At 43.4% G+C, this 26,513-nt stretch overlaps 1 protein-coding gene across 3 annotated transcripts in view; it reads left to right on the top strand.

Annotated features, from left to right (window-relative positions):
- The window catches only part of CLSTN2 (calsyntenin 2), a 1,243,607-nt gene that overhangs the window by 712,382 nt on the left and 504,712 nt on the right, over positions 1-26,513 (top strand). For all 3 annotated transcript variants that reach the window (XM_033958408.1, XM_033958407.1, XM_033958409.1), the window contains one exon: positions 780-988. In XM_033958408.1, coding sequence (XP_033814299.1) covers positions 780-988 — 209 coding nt within the window. The remainder of the gene's footprint in view (positions 1-779; positions 989-26,513) is intronic.

Here is a 26,513-nt window from a genome sequence, read left to right on the forward strand (position 1 = left end):
ACACAGTCTCTCAGAGGGGAAATTAAGAAAAAAACAACCTTCTCTCTCTCATAAGACTCTTCCTTTTCAGGAAAATAAATCCACCAAAAGCAAACAATTCAGGTTCATTTTTTTTTTTTTTTTACTCCACTATGAACCCACCTCCATGCTTTCTTGAGGCTCAATTATCTCCACAGGCAATTCAGTTGTGTCCATTTCCTCAAATCCTTCTGGACCTTCTGTTTAGTGCTGCCCAATTCGCCGCTTCGAATGGATTCATCAGTGAATCGATTCGAATTGTTTAAAAAAATTGGGCTCACTGATTCGTTGACCATCGCTCCTCCCTGTGCCTTCAGATCTCCTAAAGCAGGAATGTCAGTGCTGCCTTTTGCTGGCCATCCACTGCCACTGCCGCTCCTGCTTTAGGGGCGAAAGGGGAGGGTCAAAGGGAAGTGCTGCATAGGTCTTAGTAACAACCTCCGGCTTCCCCCTTGGCCTCCCGATCTTACCTTCAGCTAATTAGGGCAGCCTGCAGAGGCTTGCTGGTGCTGTAGCAATCCTAACAGGCTGCTGTTGTCCTCCGCAGCACGTTACCTCTGCCGCAATCCCGCCCTTGACATAAGAGGTGGGGCATGACCGTGGCAGAGGGAATGTGCTGTGGAGGCCAACAGCAGCCTGTTGGGGGGGGGGGGGGGTTTAGTGCGTGATGTCTGTTCCATCCTTTGCAAATGGCATTGCCCTCAGCTTATTTGAAGTTATGCCATTTTTACTCTTTAAATATTCTCCTAAATATCTTTTAGGGCAGTGGTGCACATCCAGGTCAATGATGTGAATGAATTTTCACCTACATTCAAGGAACCTGCATACAAGGCCACGGTGACAGAGGGAAAAATCTATGACAGCATATTGCAGGTAGAAGCTGTAGATGAAGACTGTTCTCCGCAGTACAGCCAGATCTGTAACTATGAAATTGTCACAACCGATGTTCCTTTTGCCATTGACAGAAATGGTGAGTATTTATAAATTATGACGGGCAAGTGAGAATAGTTAAAGACAATAGCGAAATGTGGAAATTGTAACATGTTGAAATATACAGGAGCTAGAGCTTTACACATGCAGAGCCTGTTATTTAATAATATTACCGTATTTTCTCGCATATAACGTGCGCGTTATACGTGGTTTTTACGTACCGCGCATACCCTTGCACGTTATACGTGTGAGCGCATTGTACAAATTTTTTTTTACATAGTTCCCCCCCCCCGACGTCCAATTCACCCCCCCACCGCAGGACCACTCGCACCCCCACCCCGAAGGACCGCTCGTACCCCCACATCATCCCGACCCCCCTCCCATCATGTAGAAGCTCCTACCGGTGTCCTGCTGCTTCCTCTTGGCGGTCCCGACACCCGACACGATCGGGGCAAGAGGGAGCTCAAGCCCTCTTGCCCCAGCCAACCACGGCACCCCCGACACGATCGGGGCAAGAGAGAGCTCAAGCCCTCTTGCCCCAGCCAACCGCGGCACCCCCGACACGATCGGGGCAAGAGAGAGCTCAAGCCCTCTTGCCCCCCCCCCCGACTCCCCGAAACGATCGTGGCAAAAGGGAGCCCAAGCCCTCTTGCCCCGCCGACTCCCCAACTCCCCGACAATATCGGGCCAGGAGGGAGCCCAAGTCCTCCTGGCCCTGGCGACCCCCCCCCTAGTTGTTCGGACCAGGAGGGAGCCCAAACCCTCCTGGCCACGGCGACCTCCTACCCCCACCCCGCACTACATTACGGGCAGGAGGGATCCCAGGCCCTCCTGCCCTCGACGCAAACCCCCCTCCCCCCAACGACCGCCCCCCCAAGAACCTCCGACCGCCCCGCCCAGCTGACCCGCGACCCCCCTGGCCAACCCCCATGACACCCCCAACCCCCTTCCCCTTACCTTTGTGTAGTTGGCCGGACAGACGGGAGTCAAACTCGCCTGTCCGGCAGGCAGCCAACGACGGAATGAGGCTGGATTGGCCCATCCGTCCCAAAGCTCCGCCTACTGGTGGGGCCTAAGGTGCCTGGGCCAATCAGAATAGGCCCGGGAGCCTTAGGTCCCACCTGGGGGCGGGGCCTGAGGCACATGGGCCCAACCCGACCATGTGCCCAAGGCCCCGCCCCCAGGAGGAACCTAAGGCTCCCGGGCCTATTCTGATTGGCCCAGGCGCCTTAGGCCCACCAGTAGGCAGAGCTTTGGGATGGATGGGCCAATCCGGCCTCATTCCGTCGTTGGCTGCCTGCCGGACAGGCGGATTTGGCTCCCGTCTGTCCGGCCAACTACACAAAGGTACGGGGAAGGGGGGTGGGGGTGTTGTGGGGGTCGGCCAGGGGGGTCACGGGTCGGCTGGGGGGGCAGTCGGAGGTTCTTGGGGGGGCGGTCGTTGAGGGAGAGGGGGTTTGCGTCGAGGGCAGGAGGGCCTGGGATCCCTCCTGCTCGTAATGTAGTACGGGGTGGGGGTAGAGGGTCGCCGTGGCCAGGAGGGTTTGGGCTCCCTCCTGGCCCGATATTGTTGGGGAGTTGGGAAGTCGGCGGGGCAAGAGGGCTTGGGCTTCCTTTTGCCCCGATCGTGTCGGGGGTGCCGTGGTTGGCTGGAGCAAGAGGACTTGAGCTCCCTCTTGCCCCGATCGTGTCGGGGGTGCCGCGGTTGGCTGGGGCAAGAGGGCTTGAGCTCCCTCTTGCCCCGATCGTGTCGGGGGTGCCGTGGTTGGCTGGGGCAAGAGGGCTTGAGCTCCCTCTTGCCCCGATCGTGTCGGAGGTGCCGCTGTTGGCTGGGGCAAGAGGGCTTGAGCTCCCTCTTGCCCCGATCGTGTCGGGGGTGCCGCGGTTGGCTGGGGCAAGAGGGCTTGAGCTCCCTCTTGCCCCGATTGTGTCAGGGAGTCGGGACGGTCAAGAGGAAGCAGCAGGACATCGGTAGGAGCTTCTACATGATGGGGGGGTCGGGAGGCTGTGGGGGTGCGAGCGGTCCTTCAGGGTGGGGGTGCGGGTGCGGTTGGGAGTGCGTGCGAGCGGTCCTTCGGGGTGGGGGTGCGGGTGCATGTGAGCGGTCCTTCGGGGTGGGGGTGCGAGCGGTCCTGCGGGGGGGGATGAATCGGACGTCGGGGGGGGGCATCAGGCTTTCAGGGTGGGGACAGGACTTCAAGGGGGAGAGGAGAGTCGGGGCGGGCGAAAGGAGAGTCGGGATGGCCAGAGGAGAGTCGGGGCGGGCGAAAGGAGAGTCGGGCAGCATGTGCGGTATACGGGTGTGCGCGGTATATAAAAATTTCTGTACATAAATTTGTGTTTTTTGCGTGCTATACCCGTGTGCGCGTTTTACACGGGTGCGCGTTATCTATGTGAAAATACGGTACTTATATTTTCTTCTTAGTCTTCTCCAAGTGTACTTTCCTTTTTTAAGATCTTTCTTATGTGAGTGGCACAGTGTATATTTTATATGTTATGTTTGAAGGTACCTTTTAGGATAAGGCCCTCCGTTAGTAGTGCAGAGACTTGAGCCAGAGACTGAAGAGATTTAAAAAGGCTTTTATTAAACAAGCATATATGCTGGACTTCTGGGCAGAACTGGCTGCATAAACAGAAGACCCTGAGGATCTCGGACACAAAAGTTATATAGGATCCTAACCAGTCCAAACCAGTTCTAACCAGCTCTGACCAAAAGGTAACAGCAGAGAGAAAAACAAAACCATAAATCCATCCTATAATCTATACATCAAGGCTAACTAGCATCTACATCCTGATGCCTCCTGGCTGTGCCAGGCACTAAGACAGATACATAGAACAGGCCTGCATGCATACGTGATTTCTCAGAGCAATAAAATGGAGTCACAAGTTGTTCTTTGTACTAATTATGACCCACTGATAGTTTCTTCATATACACCGTGACCCAGCCATGTCAGCTAGCTAGGGATCCTTCATTCCCAACTTTTCTTCTGTAGGCTAGCTGACTAGCTGGGTTATGGGAGGTCAGGGCCATCTGTATCAGAGGTGGGGACTGGGTGATAGGAGGAAAGGGCCAGGACTAGAGCGGTGGTACTTTTGTCAATCGTAGTCCTAATAGTACGGTTAAGGGTTTTCAATAAACATGGTAACAGGCAAGGAAGAACACAAAGTATGACAGAGAATACCAGGAAAATTATGGTGAGGGCTTTAAAGAGTCCCGGTTTGGAGGCCCAATCAGTCAGTGAGTTGAGTCCAAACATATCAGCAGAAAAACCCTTCCAAGTCTAGACAGGAACGTGAGCTAATCTGGTAATCTTGTCTATGACCTCTTCAACCACAAATCCTTCATCATCCAGTTGTAGACAGCAGTTGGAAAGATTGAATTTTCCACACACCCCTCCTTCAGCGGCCAATAGATAGTCTAAGGCCAGTCGGTTCTGATAGATGGCGGTACGCATCATAGTGTTCGCTTTGGCCAGGGCTCCCAGGGCCCTAGCTGTTTCATTGGTGATAACTTCTAAAACCGCCTGCAGTCGTATGAGGCGGTTAAGCATGTAGATTGGGGTCCGGTACCCAAACATACCATCATCAGCCCAAGTAGCAGGACCGTAGACAGCAATGATGCGCTCCGGGGGCCAAGTGTCATCCCATTTACCAATTTCCAAACTTCTTTCAGAACGGGCCCGTTGATCGAATACTGGGACAGCCAGATGTTCTCCTTCGGATAACGGGAGGAGGAAGAAGGCTGGTTTGATAGTGCCCAGAAAACAAGTGCCAGTCCAATTTGAGGGTAGAGTGGGGTACGCCATTTTCCCACAGATCCAGTAGTATCCTTCCGGTGCAGCCCAAGGGGCAGAAGCAGGCAGGTTGAGGTAGACATTTAATGTGGTAGCATTGCCAGTAGTATTCCATCGTCTGGGTATTTTTAACTTAGGATCTCCGGTCCAATAAGTCCAACCGGGCTGAGAGGTGCTATTTTTAGTCCATAAGGATTGGCACTGCAGGTGTCCAACACGAGTGGTAAAGGATGGTCCGAGACGCTGTATGCAGTGTTTTGCCAGAATGGAGTTTTTCAGAGGCCAGCTGGGTGCCCCCGCAGACATAACAGTTTGTCAGATTTAAGGTGGCTCCTATGGTTTCAGCGAACTGTATGAAAAGGTTGCGAGTGGTGGCAGAGGGCACAAAGTCTTGTTGGTCAAGTTTCATATGTTCATAAAAGTCAGGAAACACAATGCTGTGTTGTTCAGGGATTCGGTGTCTCTCAACGAGTTTGATGTGCAAGACAGTACCAGGGTCCGTGCCCTTACCATATATCTGTAGGCCCACAAGATAGCGAGCTTTCCGGAGGCTATCATCGAGGTTCCATTTAAACGGCTGTAGGATAGTGAAGTTAAGTGGATTACAGTTCTGGAGGCCACAGTCAGAGGTAGTCACCACTTTGGATAATATGGCTCGGGTGGTGGGCAGTCGGGTCATACCCCAAGTAGCCCAGGATACACATCTCCAGTAGTTACAGTAGTAGTGTTCGGAAGACCCTTCACAGTGGGACGGCTTCTGTCCCGCCAGGCACATGTATTTATCGTTGTGCATATATTCCCTCCTCCATGCTAGGGCACCACAACGTCCAAGGAAGGTGGGGTTCTGGTCCATGGCATGGCAAGCATCAAAGAGGACTGAGGCCGGGACATAGGGATTAGTGACCAGGGTTTGTTGAATCAGGGGGCCCTGATCCCAGACTGACCTGACCTCTATCCAAGTATCCCTATTAGTTGCTTTGGGGTCGAAACAGATCTGTGAATCTCCATTATTACATATAGAATATTCAACATTGTTTTATATACATACAGGGGTCACTAGTTGACCCTTACACTCATAATTAGTTTGAAATCTAATAACATTTTCCGTTTTGCCCCCATTGTCCACTAGTGCCACACAAGGGGCACACCCAGGCGTGGGAGGGGTAGGGGACATGGACAATGTTGGCAAGACGTAAATCACAAGCAGTAAATATACAACAGAGTTCATATTAAATATCTTGTCAGATCTCCAGATCAGACTTGCGTGATTACTCTTCCAGAGTGTGGGGCAGCCGCGTGATTTTCAGTTGAAGGTCAGTAGGCCCTTTTTCACAAATATACTCAGCAGCGGGCTTCACACGGCTGTAGTGAATCCAAGACTCGTGGCGGGACAATTTGACAGCTGTGGGGGAAGCAAGTAAGACAGTGAAAGGCCCTGTCCAAAGGGGTTACAGCGGTTCTTTCTTCCATACTTTTAGCCACACTTGATCCCCAGGTTTGTAGAGGTGGACAGGGGTTGTAATTGGTAGCGGGGCTCTAGAAATGACCCAGTTCTGTAATTTCATAATGGTCTTTCCTAGCTGCTTTATCTCTGCGTCTGTGATAGTGTTCCCTATCTGTTCAAGAGACTCAGGGTCTAGACTGACTATTGGCGGGGGTCGGCCATACATGAGCTCAAATGGGGACAACTGATTGCGTTTACCTGGGGTACAGCGGATGCGAAATAGAACAGAAGGGATCAGTTTGGGCCATGGCAGGCGGCTTTCTTCTGCCGCTTTGCCGAGGAGGGTTTTAATAGTTCTATTGATGCGTTCAACTTGGCCAGAGCTCTGGGGTGATAGGCCGTATGTAATTTCCAGGTGATTTGCAGAGCCCGAGAGACAGCTTGTGTGACTTGTGATATGTAGGCGGGGCCATTATTGCTGCCAATCACTAGGGGCAGGCCATAGCGAGGGATGATGTCATGGAGTAAAACCTTTACTATTTCCCTACTTTTCTCTGTGCACACTGGGTAGGCCTCTGGCCACCCAGTGTGGGAATCAATGAAAACCAGGAGGTAACGGAACCCATGGGAGGGGGGCAAGTGGGTAAAATCTGTAGAGAGGACTTGCATGGGATGTGAACCGATAGGCTGGTGGCCAGGAACGGGGGGTCTGACAGAAGAGGGGTTGTGTCGGAGGCAAATGACACAGCGGAGCAGAACATGGGAGATGAGTTGAGAGAGATTCGGGATATAGAAATTCTGTCGGAGAAGAGTGCGGAGGGCTGGGTTACCGGCATGAGAAAAATCGTGTGCACGGTGGACAACAGTGAGGGCCAGGAGTTGTGGAACATACAGGAGGGGGGGTGGATGTGTGGGAGGAGGGTATAGTAATCCATCCGGATGGGAGGGTGCAATGGCCAGGTTGCTGCGTGGCCTACTTGCGCTCGGGGTCAGTGTACTGGGGGGAAAGGGAATGAAGGAAAGGTTGAGGGGAGGAAAGGGATAACAGAAGAGGGGGTGTGGGCGGACCTTGGAGGGCCGCCTGGCGAGCCGAGCGGTCAGCCAAGGCATTACCGCGGCTGATGAAATCACGGAGGCGACGGTGGGCCCAGCAGTGCATGATAGAAACTTTGGAGGGTAGCAGGATAGCATCCAAAAGGTCCAGGATGAGTTGGTGGTGTTGGATAGGGGATCCAGAGGAGGTGAGGAAGGAGCGCTGGCGCCAGAGGGCAGCGTGGGCGTGAACAGCTAGAAAGGCAATTTAGATAGGAAAAAAACAAAAATGCAAAAAGGGAGAGAAAAATCTCCAAAAATGGCCAATGGTATAGTTGGTTTCCCTGGGGTACCCCACAAACCAAACAGATAGACAACACAAAGATTACAGGGCATAAACAAACATAGAAAACAGAAAAGGCGTGAAACTTTTCTTCCAGCTGGCAAGGATTCAGAGCTGAACTTAGATCTGCAGAGAAATGCACAGTTATACAAAAACAAACGTCCATCATAGCACGAATCATAATTGTGTGCACACAGTGGCAAAGTAAAGTGCGATATAACACATGGCATAATAATCACATAATCATAAAAGGCATCTATTAATGGTTACTGGAACATCCGAAAGAGAAAACGTAAGAATGTGATCACTCTGGCTTGGTGCCCTGCCAATTACATTCATAAGGCAGACAGGGACGCAACTGCTAGGGTGTGCTTCAATCTTGAAAAATAAGCAAAACTTACTAGGTACAGTGTACAATGTTAAATATAGAGGTATTCTGAAGTATGGCAATGTCAATTCAAAGGGGAAAAAAAGAAACATGTTAAATGTTAAGTGCAAGGTCATTTCAAGGTTACTGAAAGCAGAACATTGTTCTCCTTCTCTGGGTAGAAAAAGGCTCATTGTAACAGGTCCAGAACAGCTCTGTATGTCTGACTGCGAAGACAAAGAAGAGACATTTTAACGTGACACCACCCCTGAGGTCACTTAGCCATGTTCCCTGCAGGCAGACCTGGAACCCTTGTCTGCCACCTGGGTCCCGCTACACTCTGAGGAGTGGGCACTGCTGCAGACTAGATGTAGCTACTTTAGTCTGCACTGTCCTTACATAATAACTACCCCCTTCCTCTGGAGTTTGAGCTACCAAGTTTATTTGAAAGGTATTTCTGTTTCCAATTGTATTTAAAATCAGATTGATAATAACACTTTATACAAACATGCATGGGAAGAAAGAATTCATAAAGAACACCAGGATAAAGACACAATACGGGAAAGCAAGGGAGACTGTTAGCACAAAAGAAGTAATCTCAATCCATCCGTTATCAATAAAACTCATTCATAAAGGAAAAAAAAAAAAGTTGACCACATTACACCGCTATTGATTAAGTCCCATTGGTTACCTATTAGCCACCGAATTACTTTTAAGATATTATTCTTGGTTTTTAAAGTTCTAGCTTTCAATGAGCCTCAATTCATGTCTAGAATGATCATTCCTTATTATGCCCCTCGTTCTCTACGATCATCATCACAAGACTTATTAACTGTCCCTTCCTTAAAAATTGTGGGTACAAGAAGAAATGACATGTTTTCTGTTACAGCGCCACAAACGTGGAATGCACTGCTACTGTACATCAGAAAAGAAAAAGATCTTATCTCTTTTATAAAACTCTTAAAAACTTTGTTATTTAACTTTGTACTTGTGTCTTAAATTGTTTGTCCTCTAAAATGTTTTTTTTTTTTTTTTTTTTTTTTAAATTGTTCAGCGCTTAGAATGTTTGTATAGGCGATTCATCAAATAATAATAAACTTGAAACTTGAACTTGAATTATGAAGCCCATGTTTAGCAAATATTTCAATTTTCAGAAAAATATGGATACTTAACCTCTATCATTGTTAGTCTTGTACTTTAAATCCCCCAACACTGGGATACAAAGGCAGAGATGTGCCCAACACAAACCCCACATGTCTGACAAACGGTTGCTTTTTTTTTTTCTTTTTTTTTTATTACCAGCAGACACACTTTGACAACTGCGAGAACACATAAACTATCTGGCTCAACTTTCTTTAAATTACTCACTGTCTGTAACAAATCCACTGCACGCAACATATATCTAAAATCACAGTCCTTATTCTCGTTCATCAGTGCGAACTCACATTCTTAATTCTGTCTTGATCCACATGCATTTTACCCTGTTAAGCAACTTACACTATCCTGTCTGCAACTTTCGGCAAAACAATCATGCTGGCTTGCTTTACCAACTTTTCCCAGGTTTCCAACCTAAATGCTATTTCCATCTCCCCGGGTAATTTCTCAACATCACCAATTTCTCGTTCTCTGTGTCTTGTCAGGTGTCCCCAGAGCTTTTGTTTCATTAATTTGACAAGTATGACAAAAAGTTGATTAAATTCCAAATACTAAGCCTTTGACAACAATAAAAATAAGGGTGAAGAAAACAATAAAAAATCTTAGGGTCGCCATAATCGCCAGAAAAGGCAGTTGTAAAATATTTAAGCATGATCTGAAGGGGGTCGGTGGTGCTCTGACCCATATTATACAATCTATATATGCACCCAACAAAAGTTCCAATTTCCAGAAACCAGAATCCTATATACCTCTCTGAGCTTCACAACGGATTAAGAAGTTACTAGACAAAAGAGGTAGAGACAGGATAGAGAAGGAATCAACTTCTCACTTACCAAGACAGGTCCGGTACCGGCACAACAAAACCAGGAGCCAGAAATCTCCACCGATTCGTTCCTTCTCGAGGTGCAATCCGTTGTCTTCGACGAGAAACCGTTCCTGGTCAACCACCAGGTTAATGCCGGCTATTACGGGTCTCGTAGGAGGCAAGGTTTGAAATCCTCCGAGGGAGACGATCGTGCCAAACAGGCTCAAGTCTGTAGATCAAGTCCCTGTTCGGCTGCGCCAAATGAAGGTACCTTTTAGGATAAGGCCCTCCGTTAGTAGTGCAGAGACTTGAGCCAGAGACTGAAGAGATTTAAAAAGGCTTTTATTAAACAAGCATATATGCTGGACTTCTGGGCAGAACTGGCTGCATAAACAGAAGACCCTGAGGATCTCGGACACAAAAGTTATATAGGATCCTAACCAGTCCAAACCAGTTCTAACCAGCTCTGACCAAAAGGTAACAGCAGAGAGAAAAACAAAACCATAAATCCATCCTATAATCTATACATCAAGGCTAACTAGCATCTACATCCTGATGCCTCCTGGCTGTGCCAGGCACTAAGACAGATACATAGAACAGGCCTGCATGCATACGTGATTTCTCAGAGCAATAAAATGGAGTCACAAGTTGTTCTTTGTACTAATTATGACCCACTGATAGTTTCTTCATATACACGTGACCCAGCCCATGTCAGCTAGCTAGGGATCCTTCAATGTTATTTTGCTGTAGCTGTCAGTTTAGGTGTGATTACCAACATTACATAGGACTAAAGCTGGATATCTTTGCATTTCCCACACTAGGAAAAGGACAATATATTCTTTGAGTGAGACTTGCATAAGGTATTAGAAATGATTAGATTAGACATCTGAATGGCAGGTTGAAATTTAATATGGATACAAGTACTAAGTGGTCATACACTTTGTCTATTTGATCCCATTGCTAGGGCTGTACCAAATATTCATATTCCATTTCAATTCAGACCCAAATACATTATTCATATTCATTTAGATTTCTACAATGCTAAAATCCTACTGAAATAAACATTTGGGGGCTGATTCTATAAATGGTATCCCAATTGTAGGCATCCTATCGCTGTCTAACCAGCCAATTGGGAGGCACGTTTTCTAAAAAACTACACGGCAGCCACCTACACTGTAGGTGTTTGTGCAGTTGAGGGAGACATGTTGGAACTACTTAATTCTCACCCAAGGCTGGGCAAGGGAGTGGTTTTGCTCGGAAATGGCCTTGGAATAGCTTAAGCGGACTCTAAGCGGCTCCCTAGGGCCATGTCAGACTCCTGATAATATAGTCCAGCCACACCAAAATGGCAGGCCCTTCCCTTTACTGGTGCATTCTGGATGTACCGGGGAGGGGCCTAAGGCTCTGCATTAGCTCAGATGCCTATGGCCCTATGGGGGGCCTTAGGCATCTGAGCCTTAGGACCCCCTCCCCGGTGCATCCCAGAATGCTCCGGGAAGGTGACGCGTTGCCATTCTTGGCTGTGGCAGGCCTGCCAGCTGGAAGGTGTAAACATCCCTCTGGCTGGACTTTCTACAATAGTGGTAGAGGTAAGGGGTCTAGAAGCTTGAGGGTAGTTTGGGTTGTCACCAGTTTGGGGGATTTGGAAGGGGGGTTTCACCATTTGGGGGATTTTGGAAGTTCTGGGGGAGGTGTTTCTGGCAGGAGGGAGTAGGCATCCCTCCTGCTGGGGAAATTCTTAGAAGGGTTCAAGTGTTCTGGTGGGAGGGAGTGGGAATCTCTCCTGCCAGGGGAATTCTCAGGAGGGGGGGTTTCCAGCAGGAAGGAGTGGGCATCCCTCTTCCTGGGGGACTTCACGGGGAGGGGGGTCCCTTGCCGCAGCCACTCAGCTGATTGCAGCAGGGTGATTTCATTGACACGATCAGCTAATGACAACGCAATTCTCTAACCTGCACCTGTGACATGGGCGCCAATTAGAGAATCAGGGTGGTTAGGCGGGGTTAGGACACTGATGTGCGATTCTCATCCGGTTCTTAAGCAGCTGCTGAGACCAGCGTCCTATACAGAATCTGCCCCTTGATGTCTAATGTCACATTGTTTCTTTTATTATTTGTTATGTTAAAACTCAATGCCCATTATATATATTTTAGCCCAAATACCAGTAAATTAAATATGTGTACTACCAACCCTCTCTAATAGAATGCATAAACAAAAAGGACTAGGTTGGTGTATTTCAATGTAGGAATCTTAACCGAAAAACCTCAGCCCCACCACTCCACCGCTATAATGATTTCTAAAGCGGGAGATTTCTGTGGTGCCTCATCATAGGTAATTCGTTGTTCACTGCTGTAATTATATTCATATAAATGTTTTTTGTTTCTTTTTTTACAATGAATGAAATGGTATAAAAGTGTATAAGAGTGTATACTTAACTTCTATACACAGCTGGACCTGGGAGTCTGACCCTTCGCACATTCCGTGCTGTCTCAAGGGTCTCCCTGTATAAAAGTAAAACCAAAATACTTAGGGCAGCTGTAATGAGACTTTTCTCAACACAATACCACCCCCCCAAAACCATATAAATCACTATGTGAATCTCTTTTCTCTAACTCACCGAGGTCGCCGTAGTCATCCGACTCGCAAGTACAAAGTCTGTGAAAGATGGCGCCGGCGTCCTCGATCCACATTTAAATACATAAATTAACATAACCACTCCCCCCAGGAAACCCATTGGTCCAATCATCCTCCAATCAGCGTGATCCAGTCAATCTCTCCATTCAGTCCCCGTGGTTCTACTGTATCTAGAGTGAAAATCAATCTCTGTTCTACCTCATTTAATCTCTGCAAATCCTTCCCACCCTCCCTCCCCGTAACCCTCTTAATCACTCGCCATCTAAGTTGATCCACCCCATGATTATACCTATGCCAGTGTGCAACTAAAGGGGCCTGAGTAACATTGTTAATAATGGGAAGGATTTGCAGAGATTAAATGAGGTAGAACAGAGATTGATTTTCACTCTAGATACAGTAGAACCACGGGGACTGAATGGAGAGATTGACTGGATCACGCTGATTGGAGGATGATTGGACCAATGGGTTTCCTGGGGGGAGTGGTTATGTTAATTTATGTATTTAAATGTGGATCGAGGACGCCGGCGCCATCTTTCACAGACTTTGTACTTGCGAGTCGGATAACTACGGCGACCTCGGTGAGTTAGAGAAAAGAGATTCACATAGTGATTTATATGGTTTTGGGGGGGTGGTGTTGTGTTGAGAAAAGTCTCATTACAGCTGCCCTAAGTATTTTGGTTTTACTTTTATACAGGGAGACCCTTGAGACAGCACGGAATGTGCGAAGGGTCAGACTCCCAGGTCCAGCTGTGTATAGAAGTTAAGTATACACTCTTATACACTTTTATACCATTTCATTCGTTGTAAAAAAAGAAAAAAAGAAACAAAAAACATTTATATGAATATAATCACAGCAGTGAACAACGAATTACCTATGATGAGGCACCACAGAAATCTCCCGCTTTAGAAATCATTATAGCGGTGGAGTGGTGGGGCTGAGGTTTTTCGGTTAAGATTCCTACATTGAAATACACCAACCTAGTCCTTTTTGTTTATGCATTATATATATTTGGCATTTGTATTTGGCTGAATAATATTTTTCATTATTTGTATTCAGACGAATAGTCAATTATATTATAGTCAATTACACTATTTGGTACAGCTCTATCTTTTAAGCTTAAAGTGATATGCTTTAGCTGTTTTTAGTCATCATGTCTTCAGTGAAGACCAAGGCTAAGAAACTATTGGCCTGTTTTACAAAGCTGCGCTAGCGGCTGCAGCGCGGTAATGGCCCATAGAGATTTAAAGGACTTCGGGGCTGTTGCCACGCGGCAGCCACTAGCGCGGCTTTGTAAAACAGGTCCTATGTTTTCTTCTGTTACATTATCCTTTCTGACCACTCACTAGTTGTTGTATGGAACCTGCCTAGAACATTTGGATAGTGTGAGTTACAAGTATTTTAAATAAATAAATAATTTAAAATAATAGCTCGGCTGACACGTTAACTGTCGGTGTACCCTGTTAATTGCTGCTTTTAACTATTAATGTGGACTTAGAGAATTGTTTGGAAATGTGCCTTACAATTAATGTGAAGATAGTTTCCATGGGTTAACTATTCACACAGCAGAAAACGTGGCACAATTAACACCTTCTGAATAGGCATAACTAATTATATCATGTGATTTGCAACAAAATTATCCTCTGATTTTATAAACTTGTGCACTCAAATTTCCGACTAGTGTGCAAATTTGCATGTACGGGTTATAGAATAAGGTAAGAGGCATATGTAACTTAATTCAAAAATTGGTTGCTAATTGGAGATAGCCAATTGGCTATATTTGGCCTTAAATGGCACAAATTGACACCCATTTGCAGTTATACATGTGACTGCCAATAGTCACTAATCTATAAGTTTTGTGCCCAAATTCTAGAGTATGCAATTTCAAGGAGGTTTGGACATGGAGGGGGTGGCATGGGCATGCTGGAGGCGTATCAGGCAGTTAGCATTCTATTATTTACATGCTTTACTGTCTACAGATAAGTACCGTATTTTCATGCATATAACGCGCGCGTTATACACGATTTTTACAAAACGGGCATAACCGTGCGCGTTATACGTGTGAGTGCATTTTACAACTTTTTTTTTCAATCTGATCCGGCATCTCCCCTGCGAACTGGCATCCTTCCCCCCGCTCGCGTCACCCCCCCTCCCCCGCGATCCTACATCTCGGAGAGAGCAAGACCAGAAGGCTTTGAGCATGCGCAAATGCTCAAAGCCTAGTCCAGCCCGGCGCAGGAAGAAGGAGAATCTCTCTCGCACCGCACTGCCCAGCCCAGCCCAACCCAACGAGGGAGGATCTTCGGGCACTGGCAGTGGCACATCCTGTGCATTGGTGCTGGTGCCGGTGCCCAATCGTGTAAGAGATGTTTTGCGGATCGCGGGGGAGGGGGGGTGACACGAGCGGGGGGGAAGGATGCCGGTTCGCAGGGGGAATGCCGGATTCGAATGAAAAAAAAAAATGCTCTCTCGGGTAAGCGAGCGGGGGGGGAGGATGCCGGTTTGGAGTAGGCGGAAGGAGGTTTTAGCATGCGTGGTATACGCGTGTGCGCGATATATAAAATTTTTTTTTACATAAATTTGTGTTCCCCGCGCGCTATACCCGTGTGCGCGGTATATGGGTGAAAATACGGTACATGCATTTACATCAGCTGTTGAGCTGGCGTAAAGGCTTACAGCTAAAGTTAGGCTTACACTACCATTCTATAATGACAGTTGGATGCACAGCTTCCATAAGAGCGTAAGAATTGCCATTGCTGGGTCAGACCAGTGGTCCATCGTGCCCAGCAGTCCACTCACGTGGCGACCCCCAGGTCAAAGACCAGTGCTCTAAATGAGTCCAGCCTCACCTGCATATATTCCAGTTTAGCAGGAACTTGCCCAACTTTGTCTTGAATCCCTGGAGGGTGTTTTCCCCTATAACAGACTCTGGAAGAGCATTCCAGTTTTCTACCACTTTCTTGGTGAAGAAATTCCTTACGTTTGTACGGAATCTATCCCCTTTCAACTTTAGAGAGTGCCCTCTCGTTCTCACCACCATGGAGAGGGTGAACAATCTGCCTTTGTCTGCTAAGTCTATTCCCTTCAGTATTTTGAATGTTTCGATCATGTCCCCTCTCAGTCTCCTCTTTTCAAGGGAGAAGAGGCTCAGTTTCTCCAATCTCTCACTGTTCGGCAACTCCTCCAGCCCCTTAACCATTTTAGTTGCTCTTCTCTGGACCCTTTTGAGTAGTACCATGTCCTTCTTCATAAATGGTGACTGGTGCTGGATGCAGTAATCCAGGTGAGGGGTGCACCATGGCCCGGTACAGCGGCATGATAACCTTCTCCGATCTGTTTGTGATCCCCTTCTTAATCATTCCTAGCATTCTGTTCTCTCTTTTTGCTGCTGCCATACATTGCGCGGACAGCTTCATCAACTTGTCGATCAGAACTCCCAAGTTTCTTTCCTGGGAGGTCTTTCCAAGTACCGCATGAGTGGACTGCTGGGCTTGATGGACCTCTGGTCTGACCCAGCAGAGGCACTGCTTATGTTCTTATGTACTGCCCCGGACATCCTGTATTCGTGCATGAGATTTTTGTTACCGACATGCATCACTTTACACTTATCCATGTTGAACCACATTTGCCATGTCGATGCCCATGCTCAAGCTTGATTATGTCACGTTGCAGATCTTCACAATCCCCCTGTGTCTTCATTACTCTGAATAACTTTGTATCGTCCGTAAATTTAATCACCTCACTTGTCATACCAATGTCCAGATAGTTTATAAAGATGTTGAAGAGCACGGGTCCAAGCACCGAGCCCTGCAGCATCCCACAGGTGACGCTCTTCCAGTCCGAATTTGCTCTACGTGTGCATCGGCCTGGCACTTAAATTCCAGCAAACTTTGGAGAATTTACTCCTTAATGCATTATAATTACATTTTCTCTTTGTTATGGAAACTTCAGGGGACATACCAAAACAGTTAATAGAAGGGTTTTATAATTTTTGTATTAGGGTAATATAGACACAGTGGTAAATAGGAGCACTTGTTGGCTGAAGGCATCATATCAATTGAAAATACCATAAAAGTATGATCTCTTCATATTGCATAAAATGTCCCAATGGTGGTTTCATGACAAATTTGCCACTTTTAATCAACAACTAGTTTATAAATGAGCAGCTTGTGAATATTTGAACAGATCTGCCCCTGGAAATGCTTCTGCTTAACATATTTAAAACAGGGCTCTTTTTTGAGGGAGTACTGAGTGCACATGCGCCCCCCCCTTCCCTGCCCTCATTTTCATAGTTTAGTTAAATTTTGATTAAACGCTTATCCAAAGGTACAAAGCGTTGTACAAAGTAATTAAAAATAGCTGGGAGATGGACATTTTTAAATTATTAGACATAAACCAACTAAACAAACATACTTATGACCTGAAAGCAGTGAGAGAAAAAAAAGGGGATAACTACAATTTCTTAGAAAGACTACATAAAAGGAAAATACAATAGGAAAAGGGAAAAGTTAAAAAGTGCAGAAGTAAATATGTGTGTAAAAAAAAAATCAGCTATAGGCATCTTTAAAAAGCAAGCACTTTAGGCTGTTTTTGAATTTCTGCAAGTTTTGTTCAGCTCTAAGGTATAGAGGGAGAGAGTTCCAAATTAAAGGGACGGTGACTGAAAAAAATGAGAGTACGAGTACCTTCTTCATTTTCCCTGCGTAAACAGCATTAAAAACTTGTTGCCCACGTCAGTGTCACCTCTCTCTGACTTCAGAGGGATAGCCGCTGCGACACGGGCAGCAAGTTTGTGATGTTGCTCCTGCCTGGAAAATTTAAAAGTACAGGGGAAGGGAAGGGAGCAAGCGTGGGGGGGGGGAGAGGGGAGGGGCACCACTCACCCTTGTTACGCCACTGTGAGTACAAATGATTTTTTTTCATTGCTTGATCAAAATGACCCATTGTCCCCAAGTATTAATAAAAGAACTCAGGTTTTGCACACAGTTCTGCCTTTTCATGGTTCTTTGGCTATTTGCAGGGGGGTCTGGCTACTGTGGGGTGGGTCCCATAGTGATCACCCCATTCCTATAGAATATCTTGGTATTTAAGTACCAGCACTTTTTTTAATAGAAAAAAAAATGCACCGGGGTAAAAGTATGTGCAAAATGGTATTACTTTATACTGTATACCTGCAAGGTCTGCAAGCAAGTTTATAAAATCTATTGCTGTGCATGAGACACATTTTATTCATAGAACTGACCTTGAAAATTATTACCTGGCTGCACCATCAATTTTAATGGTGGTGCAGTTAGGTTACACTAACTGCACCCCATATGCCTCTCACCCCAGTAATTACAAGTTTAAAATTTTTCATTTACATATACTGTTAGGGGGCTATTAATTAAGCATACTGAAATATGGAGGTTGATTGGTAGTTGAGCATGGTTTCATTATTAAAATGTCTATCCAATTTAGTGGGAACAAATCTGTGCTGCCTCTGTAACACAGCTTAAGAGTAAGAAGCAGTGAAAACCTTATGTGCTACTCTCAGATTTCTCAAAGCAAAAGCCAATATGGATGACACACCTAAATTGAAAAACTGTCATGAAGTCACCTGCTGGGACTAATGTGAAGTGACGCAAACTGACGTGATCAGAAGTTATGGATCCCTATGGGGAAATGAACCTTTGGCTGACATGCCAACTCGCAGGGGCTTCTGTCTTGGTTTTAGTTTACTGTTCTTTAGCAGAAAGTGACAGATACGATTTAAAAAAATGTATAGAAACAAAGCTATTTTGGGGAGAGAAAAAATTATGCAACTAAAGTAAGGAGCCTACACTGACTCATGGGGCAAAAAAGGTTTTACTGAGATCACACAATATGTGATACACTAGATATCTCATACAAAAATATGAAAAGATAGAAATGAATGCATACAACAAAATGTCCCTTAGTTGCTAACATTTAGAATTAGTTTTCACAGAGGTAAAATCTAAATAGATTCTGAGTCTATGCTGGGCCATTTCCGTTGACCGGCATTTCTTTTTTCTTTTCCCCCTTCTTTTTTTTTTTCCTTGTGTTCTTATAAATCAATCTCACAACATAGTTACTGTATACATATTACATTATAGTCACTATTTTTACCTCACTAGAGTTTTTCTCCACCTAACTCTGCATTATATATTGATCACAATATTTTTACTATTTTTTTTAATATCATTATTCATTTTGAAGCTAAAAAAACAAGTCCAACATATTATACAATCATATTACACCATAATAGCACTTAAATTCAATCAAAATTGTAGTCTATGACAAATATATATATATATATATATATCACCCCATCCATTTTCATATTCAAAAATTGCACTCAAATTAAAGTTTAAAAATATTTTTCATCCCCCCCACCCTGGATGTGCATGATCAAGGGGCAAAACCAAGAATCACTCTTTACAATATTTTGACAATGGCTCCCAAATATCCAGAAACTTCTTATAATGTCCTTGTTGTATAGCAATTATACGTTCCATTTTAAAGACATGACACAGAGACTCCCACCAAAAGGTATAGTTTAAATGATCCCAGTTTTTCCAATTTCTTAAAATAAGGTGTATGGCAACCCCTGTCATAATAAAAAGGAGTTTGTTATTGTGAGATGATATTTGACTTTTAGCTCTCATTAAAGTGCCAAATAGCACAGTGTCATATGTTAGTGCCACTGGGTATTCCAGTACTCTGTTCATCTGATCCCAAATGGATCTCCAAAATTGAAGTATCAAGGGACAATAATATAATAGATGATCTAACGTCCCAGGTTCAAGTTGACAGTGCCAGCATCTATTAGACTTGGAATTATCTAATTTCTGCAATCTAACTATTTATATGCATTGAGACTTCTTTGGAGTCACTTTCCATCTTTTTATCTGTGTCATCCAATTCATTATTTTCTTTCCTTTCACCAACTCATTTTAGTCTTATCACTTTATCACTCCACCAGTCTTTTTTTACCTTTTGCACTATACTACTTTTGTGCATGATGTCACTCACATCCTTAGATTCACCATCACAGAGACTTCTTCAAATTGTTTACATATCACTCCAATGTACCCTTTTATTCATAGGACCCCTGAAGAAGACAATCTTGTTGAAACACGGACCGTGTTAGGTCCTATGCTTTCAGCGGACTAGGTCCTTTAAGTTTTTATGTGGATTATTTTATTTTCATGTGGATCGCTTAATTGTATCTTTGCAACTTTGATATTTTCAATAAAATCCATCTCAGGAACGTCACTCCACATAACATAACAAATCACTTATATACCACATAACTGGTAAGTTCAATGCAGTTAACAAATATAAAAAAAATAATACAGATTAGAAAAAATTTATTTATTTATTTTAATTCTTTATTGGTTTTTAATCAAAAACAGTGTCATACAAAAGATATTCCACATATTACACTATTATCTACACAGATAACAAATATCATTCAATAATTTCATTTTCCTGCATATAATATCATAATATATCCTAATATACAATTCAAATAAAGAATAAAATTACCCAAATGTCACTATCAATATTTATTCCCCTCCCTCCAACCCCCCTGGATGTGTAAAGATAAATAAACCAAAGAAAAGAAGAGATATGATGAAAATACATTATTATGTTTTTACAAATTTAGTCAATGGGCTCCAAATTTTATTAAATATCTCACTAAAACCCCTACATTCTGTGTTAATTTATTCGTATCTGTATGTAGTACACACATTCACCCACCAAAATGTATAATTAATTCTATCATGGTTTTTCCAATTATTTGTAATCAATTGAATGGCTATACCTGTTAGGATTATAAATAGACGACTCTTATATTTATCTAGAGTGGGTTTCACATGTAAAATTGTTCCACAAATTATAGCCTTATATGACATTGGAACATTTGAATCTAGTACTAAATTTATTTGTCCCCAAATTGACTTCCAATATATTAATATAAACGGACAAAAATACAACAGATGATCCAAAGTACCTATACCAGTATGACAATGCCAGCATCTATTAGACTTAGAACTATCTATTTTATTTAATCGAACAGGGATCCAGAAAATCCTATGTAACAAAAATAACCATGTTTGTCTCATAGATGCTGACACTGTACATTTCAATCTCCAAGTCCAAATTCGTGGCCAACGAGACACAGAAATATACTGTTTTATCTCGATGCTCCAGATGTCTTTAAGACTATTTTTTTGGCTTTTTATTCAAAAATCCAGAAATCAATTTGTACCACTGAGCAGCCTGATGACCTACTAAATCAGTCTGGTAGCAAAGGATTTGCAGGCTAAAATATGTTTTAAAATTTTTCCATTCAGGGAACCCACTCTGAATAGCCTGCTTCAACTGCAGCCACCTATATTGTTGAGATTTTAAAATTCCAAATGACTGTTGCAATTGTGAAAAATCAAGCAGATTTCCATTAGACATAACATCATCTAATGTCCGAATACCTGCCTGCCAATTCTTCCAAGCGATCCCAGCACCGCCTATTTGAATCTTGGAGTATAACCATAAGGACTGCAATGTAGACTTTATTATGGGAACATCTGTTAACTTATCAATAAATGTAATTGTTTTCCATGTGTCCAATAAAATCACATTATCCTTAGCGTACCTAGGTATTTTAATACTTAATATATGAGACAGTCTCATCGGGGACATGATTTTCCACTCAAGATATAGCCAGTCTGGGTAATGTTCTAAGAGCTCAGGGAGGATCCAATACATACCTTGACGCATTATATAGGAATGATGATACCAATTGATATCTTCAATTGCTTTAGAAAATGATGATAAGATACAGAGCTCAGTAATAGAGGTTTCAATTTCTTATCCCAAAAAGCAGCCTGATAAGAAAGCAAACTTTGATAATATTTTTTTATGACAGCCTTTGATAGATGGAAAATTTAAAGAGACTGTGTGAACTACGTGGATACTTAGATTGAGCAAAGGAAAATACCTTTTTAAGTAGATAGCTGCCATGCCAAAGAGAACTTTATAAAAAAGACAACCAAATTTAAATTTAACTCAAGCCTCCACAGGAAGCCAATGCAGTTCTCAATAGTAGGGGCTCACATGGTCAAACTTTTTCAAACCATAGATCAGGAGGAGCACAGCATTCTGAACTATATGCAGCCTAGATAAATTCTTTTGTGGGCCTGCTAAATATATTATGTTACAGTAGTACAGTTGGCTCAACACCAAAGATTGTACCAGTAATTTAAACGATGCAATATCGAAGTAAGATCTTATACTGCGTAATTTCCACAAAGTATAGAAAACTTTCTGCACTAGAGCATTTACCTGATCCTGCATAGTTAAATGTTGATCTAAAATATCTTAATAGTGAGCTGTATTAAATACATAGTATTATTTAATAGTAAAGATGTTTCAGTAAAATTCTGACCTGAAGATGCAACAAAAAATTTTGCCTTCTCTGAGTTTAATTTTAATTTAAATTCTAACATCCATGATTCAATGATCTTAAATATCTCTTCTACTTCATTTCTGATGGATAGGATTGAAAGAGAAAATGGCAAGATGATAGTAATATTATCTGCATAATATTTTTAATCCCAGAGAAGCTAATTTTGAGCTCAGAGAAGACAGGTACACATTAAACAACAGAGGGAAAGGAAGGGATCTCCTGAATTTCCCAGAAAATTTGTCGTTAAATCTGACCTGATATGAGCGAGTTGAAAAAAATCCTTCGAACCAATTATATACTTTTCCAAAAGTTTAGCATGATCCACCAAAACAAAGGCGCTGCTAAGATCAAATGATTAGTGCATTAGAGCCCTTTTCTAGCAGGTTGTGTACCTAATCCAAGATCACGGCTATCACTGTTTCAGTGCTAAATGATAGACGAAAACCCGATTGAGTGTCATGCAGAAGTGAGTGAGATTCTAAGTAATTCAATAGCTGAGAATGAACCAAACCCTCCATAATTTTAATTAAAAATGGAGTTGATGCTATTTGTCTATAGTTATGCTTGAGTACCTGGATGTAAACCACTTAGGTTATAAGTGGTATATAAATAAAAATTAACTAATGAAATAGAATCTTTTTGATTTTTAACTATTGGTGTAATCAATATATGTCCACCGTTAAATGGAAATATTCCATAATTCAACAGGCAAGATAATCAACTGAATAGGTCTACTTTAAAATCCATTGGAGCAGATTTCATTATTTCTGGAGGGCAATGGTCAAGATGGTTAAATGATTTTCCTTATTTACTATACATAGTCTTACAAAAAGATCCCAATTTGGATTCTCAAATTCTTTCCAAAGTAGTTCTACATAAACTACATCAAAAATAGGCATTTGTTGCTGGATTTTAGTAGCCTTTCATTGAGTACATATCCTTCTTAAATTAGTAATTTTTGAATTAAAATTATGAGCTAACTCCACCGAAGAAACCCTAAACTCACCCAAAAATGCTATTTATTAGAAATAAAACAACATTATGTTGAAGATAATGGTTATAACAATAGCATATCATAGGCACTCACATCTCTGTTTCTCAGTTCATTAATAAACAGACCCACTACTTTAATGGCAAAACCAGTTGCTGCTTTAATAATAATAACACTTCATGCCCATATATAAATTAACTTCATGGCTATATATTAATTAACTAAATTCTTCAACATTATTTCACTAACACTTGTAATACCTACAATATGAGGGTCTGCGGTGGCACAAGACCCATCATCTGCCTCTCCCCCAAGGTCCATAGCAATGTTGCACATGAGCCAATGTTTGCATTCCCTCCCATCCTATCCTCTTAACTCTTGAAACTAGTAACATAAGAATAGCCTTACTGGGTCAGACCAATAGTCCATCGTCCAGTAGTCCATTCTCACGGTGGCCATTCCAGGTCATTAGTACCTGGCAAAAACCCAAGGAGTAGCAATATTCCATGCTACCGATCCATGGCAAGCAGTGGCTTCCCCCATGTCTTTCTCAATAATAGACTATGGTCTTTTCCTCCAGGAACTTCTCCAAACCTTTCTTAAAACCAGCTATGCTATCCACTCTTACCACACCCTCTGGTAACTCATTCCAGGGCTTAACTATTTTCTGAGTGAAAAAAATTTCCTCCTATTGGTTTTAAAAGTATTTACCTGTAACTTCATCGAGTGTCTTCATCTTCATCCCATTAATTGTTCAAACACCAGCAGCAACAATACCTCCCCCTAAACACCCCAACCCCTCTTAACTCACCCCCCCTCCTAAAAGGTTGAGCAGGGAAAGCCTTCCCAGCACCATTCCTTCCTGACCAAGACTTTTCCCGCCCAAATATCCTTCCAGTTATTCACCCTCTAATAATGTTGATTGGTGCAAGACTGTCTCCACACCAATCATCTTCCACTTCCTTCTCTCCACTCCTTCCCTACCTGTGTCAATTTACTCTCCTCCCCCAACCTTGCCCCCAAAAGGCAGGAGGGATGCACATTCCCAGATGTCTCCTGAACTCCCCACCCCCTAACCCCCCCACCCCTCTGGTACTTTTCAAGGAAGGGAGCAAGAGGGATGCTCAATCACTCCTCCTCTGAGGCCCTCCTTTCCAGAATGGCAGGCCTTCCCTTCCCCAGTGCACCATGTGCACCTTAAGCTTCTCCCTTTGTATCCCGGGATACAAGGGGGAGGAGTCTAAGACCCTGAATAGCTCAGAAGCCAAAGGCCCCTCTGAGCCAATCAAGGCCTTAGGTCCCTCCACATGTATCACATGATGCACCAGGGAGGGGCCTCGGAGGAGGAGTGACTGAGCATCCCTTCTGACCCTAACTTTCTTGAAAGATACGAGGGAAGAGGTTTGGGGGACCTGCCTTTTTTATGGGGTATGGGGATGTTTGGAGGGGGTGCCTGGTTCAGGGGTGGGCCTTCGGAGGCAGGAGGGGAGTGGGCATCCCTCCTGCCATTTCGCTGAGTGGTAGGAGTCTGCTTTCAATTTAAAAAATTAAGTTAGGTGCCTAGATTGGCTAGACATGCCGATCTAGGCACCTAACTATATGTGTCTTTTATAGAATCAGGGCACAACAGTGAGTCTTCCTAGTCCCACCCCCACCAACATGAACTTCCTGTTCTAGATAGAGCAGGATAGGCATAGTAGCAACCATGTCATAGAAGTAGAGAGACTATGCTGCTTGTGGCTTTTTTTGTTGTTGTTGTTAATTGCTGCTGCTGGTTCTGAGAAGCAGAAGCAGCATCAATTGGGTGCTGGGAAAAGGGAGAGGAGAGACACTGGCTGGAAAGGGCTAAAAATGGGTGAGAGACTAGAGGGAAAGAGAAATAAGAGGGAAAGATATGGAGAGATATAGATTGGCACAGTAAAAGAAAATGGGAAATTGAAGACTGGATAATAAAAATGAGTGAAATCTGGACAAAGGCAGAAATATAAATGGAAGAAAGCTGAAAGGAAAAGATCAGTGTTGGAGATGGATATAGTGGAGGAAATGAAGACAGTAGGAAAGAGAAAAAAAAGATGGACAGAAAACCCTGCCTAGAGAGTTAAGAGAAGATATTAAAAAATAATTTTATTTTGAATTTAGGATAATGTGGTGGTGGTAGTATACTCTAAAGGTTAATAAAAATAAAACAAAATTGTAAATGTGATACCTTTATATTGAAGTAATTTAATATATTTTTGACTAGCTTTCAGAGACCCAAACTTTTGTTCCTTAGGTTTGCACAGTAATGTGTTTTCTCATATATACCCCACATGATTTTACATTTTGAAGGGACATGCCACTGGTTATACTTGATTGTTGGCAATACTAACCCCCTTTTCTGTTAAACTGCGCTAGCAGTTTGTAGCACAGAGGGCCACGCTGAATGGCCCATGCTACTCCCAATGCTCATAAGAACTCTAAGCGTCAGGAGCAGCGCGAGCCATTCAGCGTGGCTCACCATGCTAAAAACTGCTGAAGCAAGTTTAATAGAAGAGGCCCTAAGTTTTACTTTCAGATTGATGATTAAAAAAACAAAACACTCCTCAACACATTTTTAGATGCTTCAAGTTCTATTTCTGTATTCACAACAATTCAACAAGATCAAAAATACAATGGAAAGGAAACAAAGGACCAGATTCTGTAAAGGATGTCTAACTTTAGGCATCCATAATAAAGTGGATAATAAGTTCCAATTAATGACTTTAACAAACATTAATTGGAACTTAGACATCCGAATGCTGGACACAATTCTCAAAATAGACGTCCACAATTTCATGGATGCCTATCGGAAAAAGTTGTGCATAAAAAATAGGTGTGGGCATGGCATAATCATGGCATGGGAGTGGCTTCAGTTTGGACATCTATTTACAGAATCGCATACGCGTCTACCTAATGTCTAAAACATAGGCATTGCAAAACCAGGTCTACTTTTGAATGTAAACCGGGCACTGGGTAGACGCAAGTTAGGCAAATGTGATTTAGGCATCTCTTAGGCATCTGTTTATGGGTGAACTTGGCTTTTATTTTGGGGGTATAGAGGACTCCAGGTTGATATTAAAGTGAAAATATATATAGTAAGGTCAATATGCAATATAGGTGCATATTGATGATGTCAAAATTAAGTCAAGGTTGTGCATCAGACATGTCCACTTGCTCTGAGGCACAGCCATTGTGAATAGTGTATCTCTATTTTTTTTCTTAACCTTTTGGAAATGAGGTTTAGTATGCAATATATAATATATATTTTCCATTCGCTTTGCTTGAGTAATGCATTATTAAACATATCTTGACCTTAATATCAACCTGAAGTCCTCTTTAGCCTCAAAAATAGAAGCTTTATTTTGCAATATATATATTTTTTTCATGTGATTTGCTTGAGTAATATATTATTAAACATCAAAAAATAGAAGACCCATTCACCTATATGTGGACGCCTCCAGCATGCCTAGGAGACACCTAAGTCACGTTCACCTAACTGAAGCTTATCTAGTGCC

Source organism: Geotrypetes seraphini, chromosome 9, assembly GCF_902459505.1.
Source record: "Geotrypetes seraphini chromosome 9, aGeoSer1.1, whole genome shotgun sequence".
Classification (NCBI taxonomy): domain Eukaryota; kingdom Metazoa; phylum Chordata; class Amphibia; order Gymnophiona; family Dermophiidae; genus Geotrypetes; species Geotrypetes seraphini.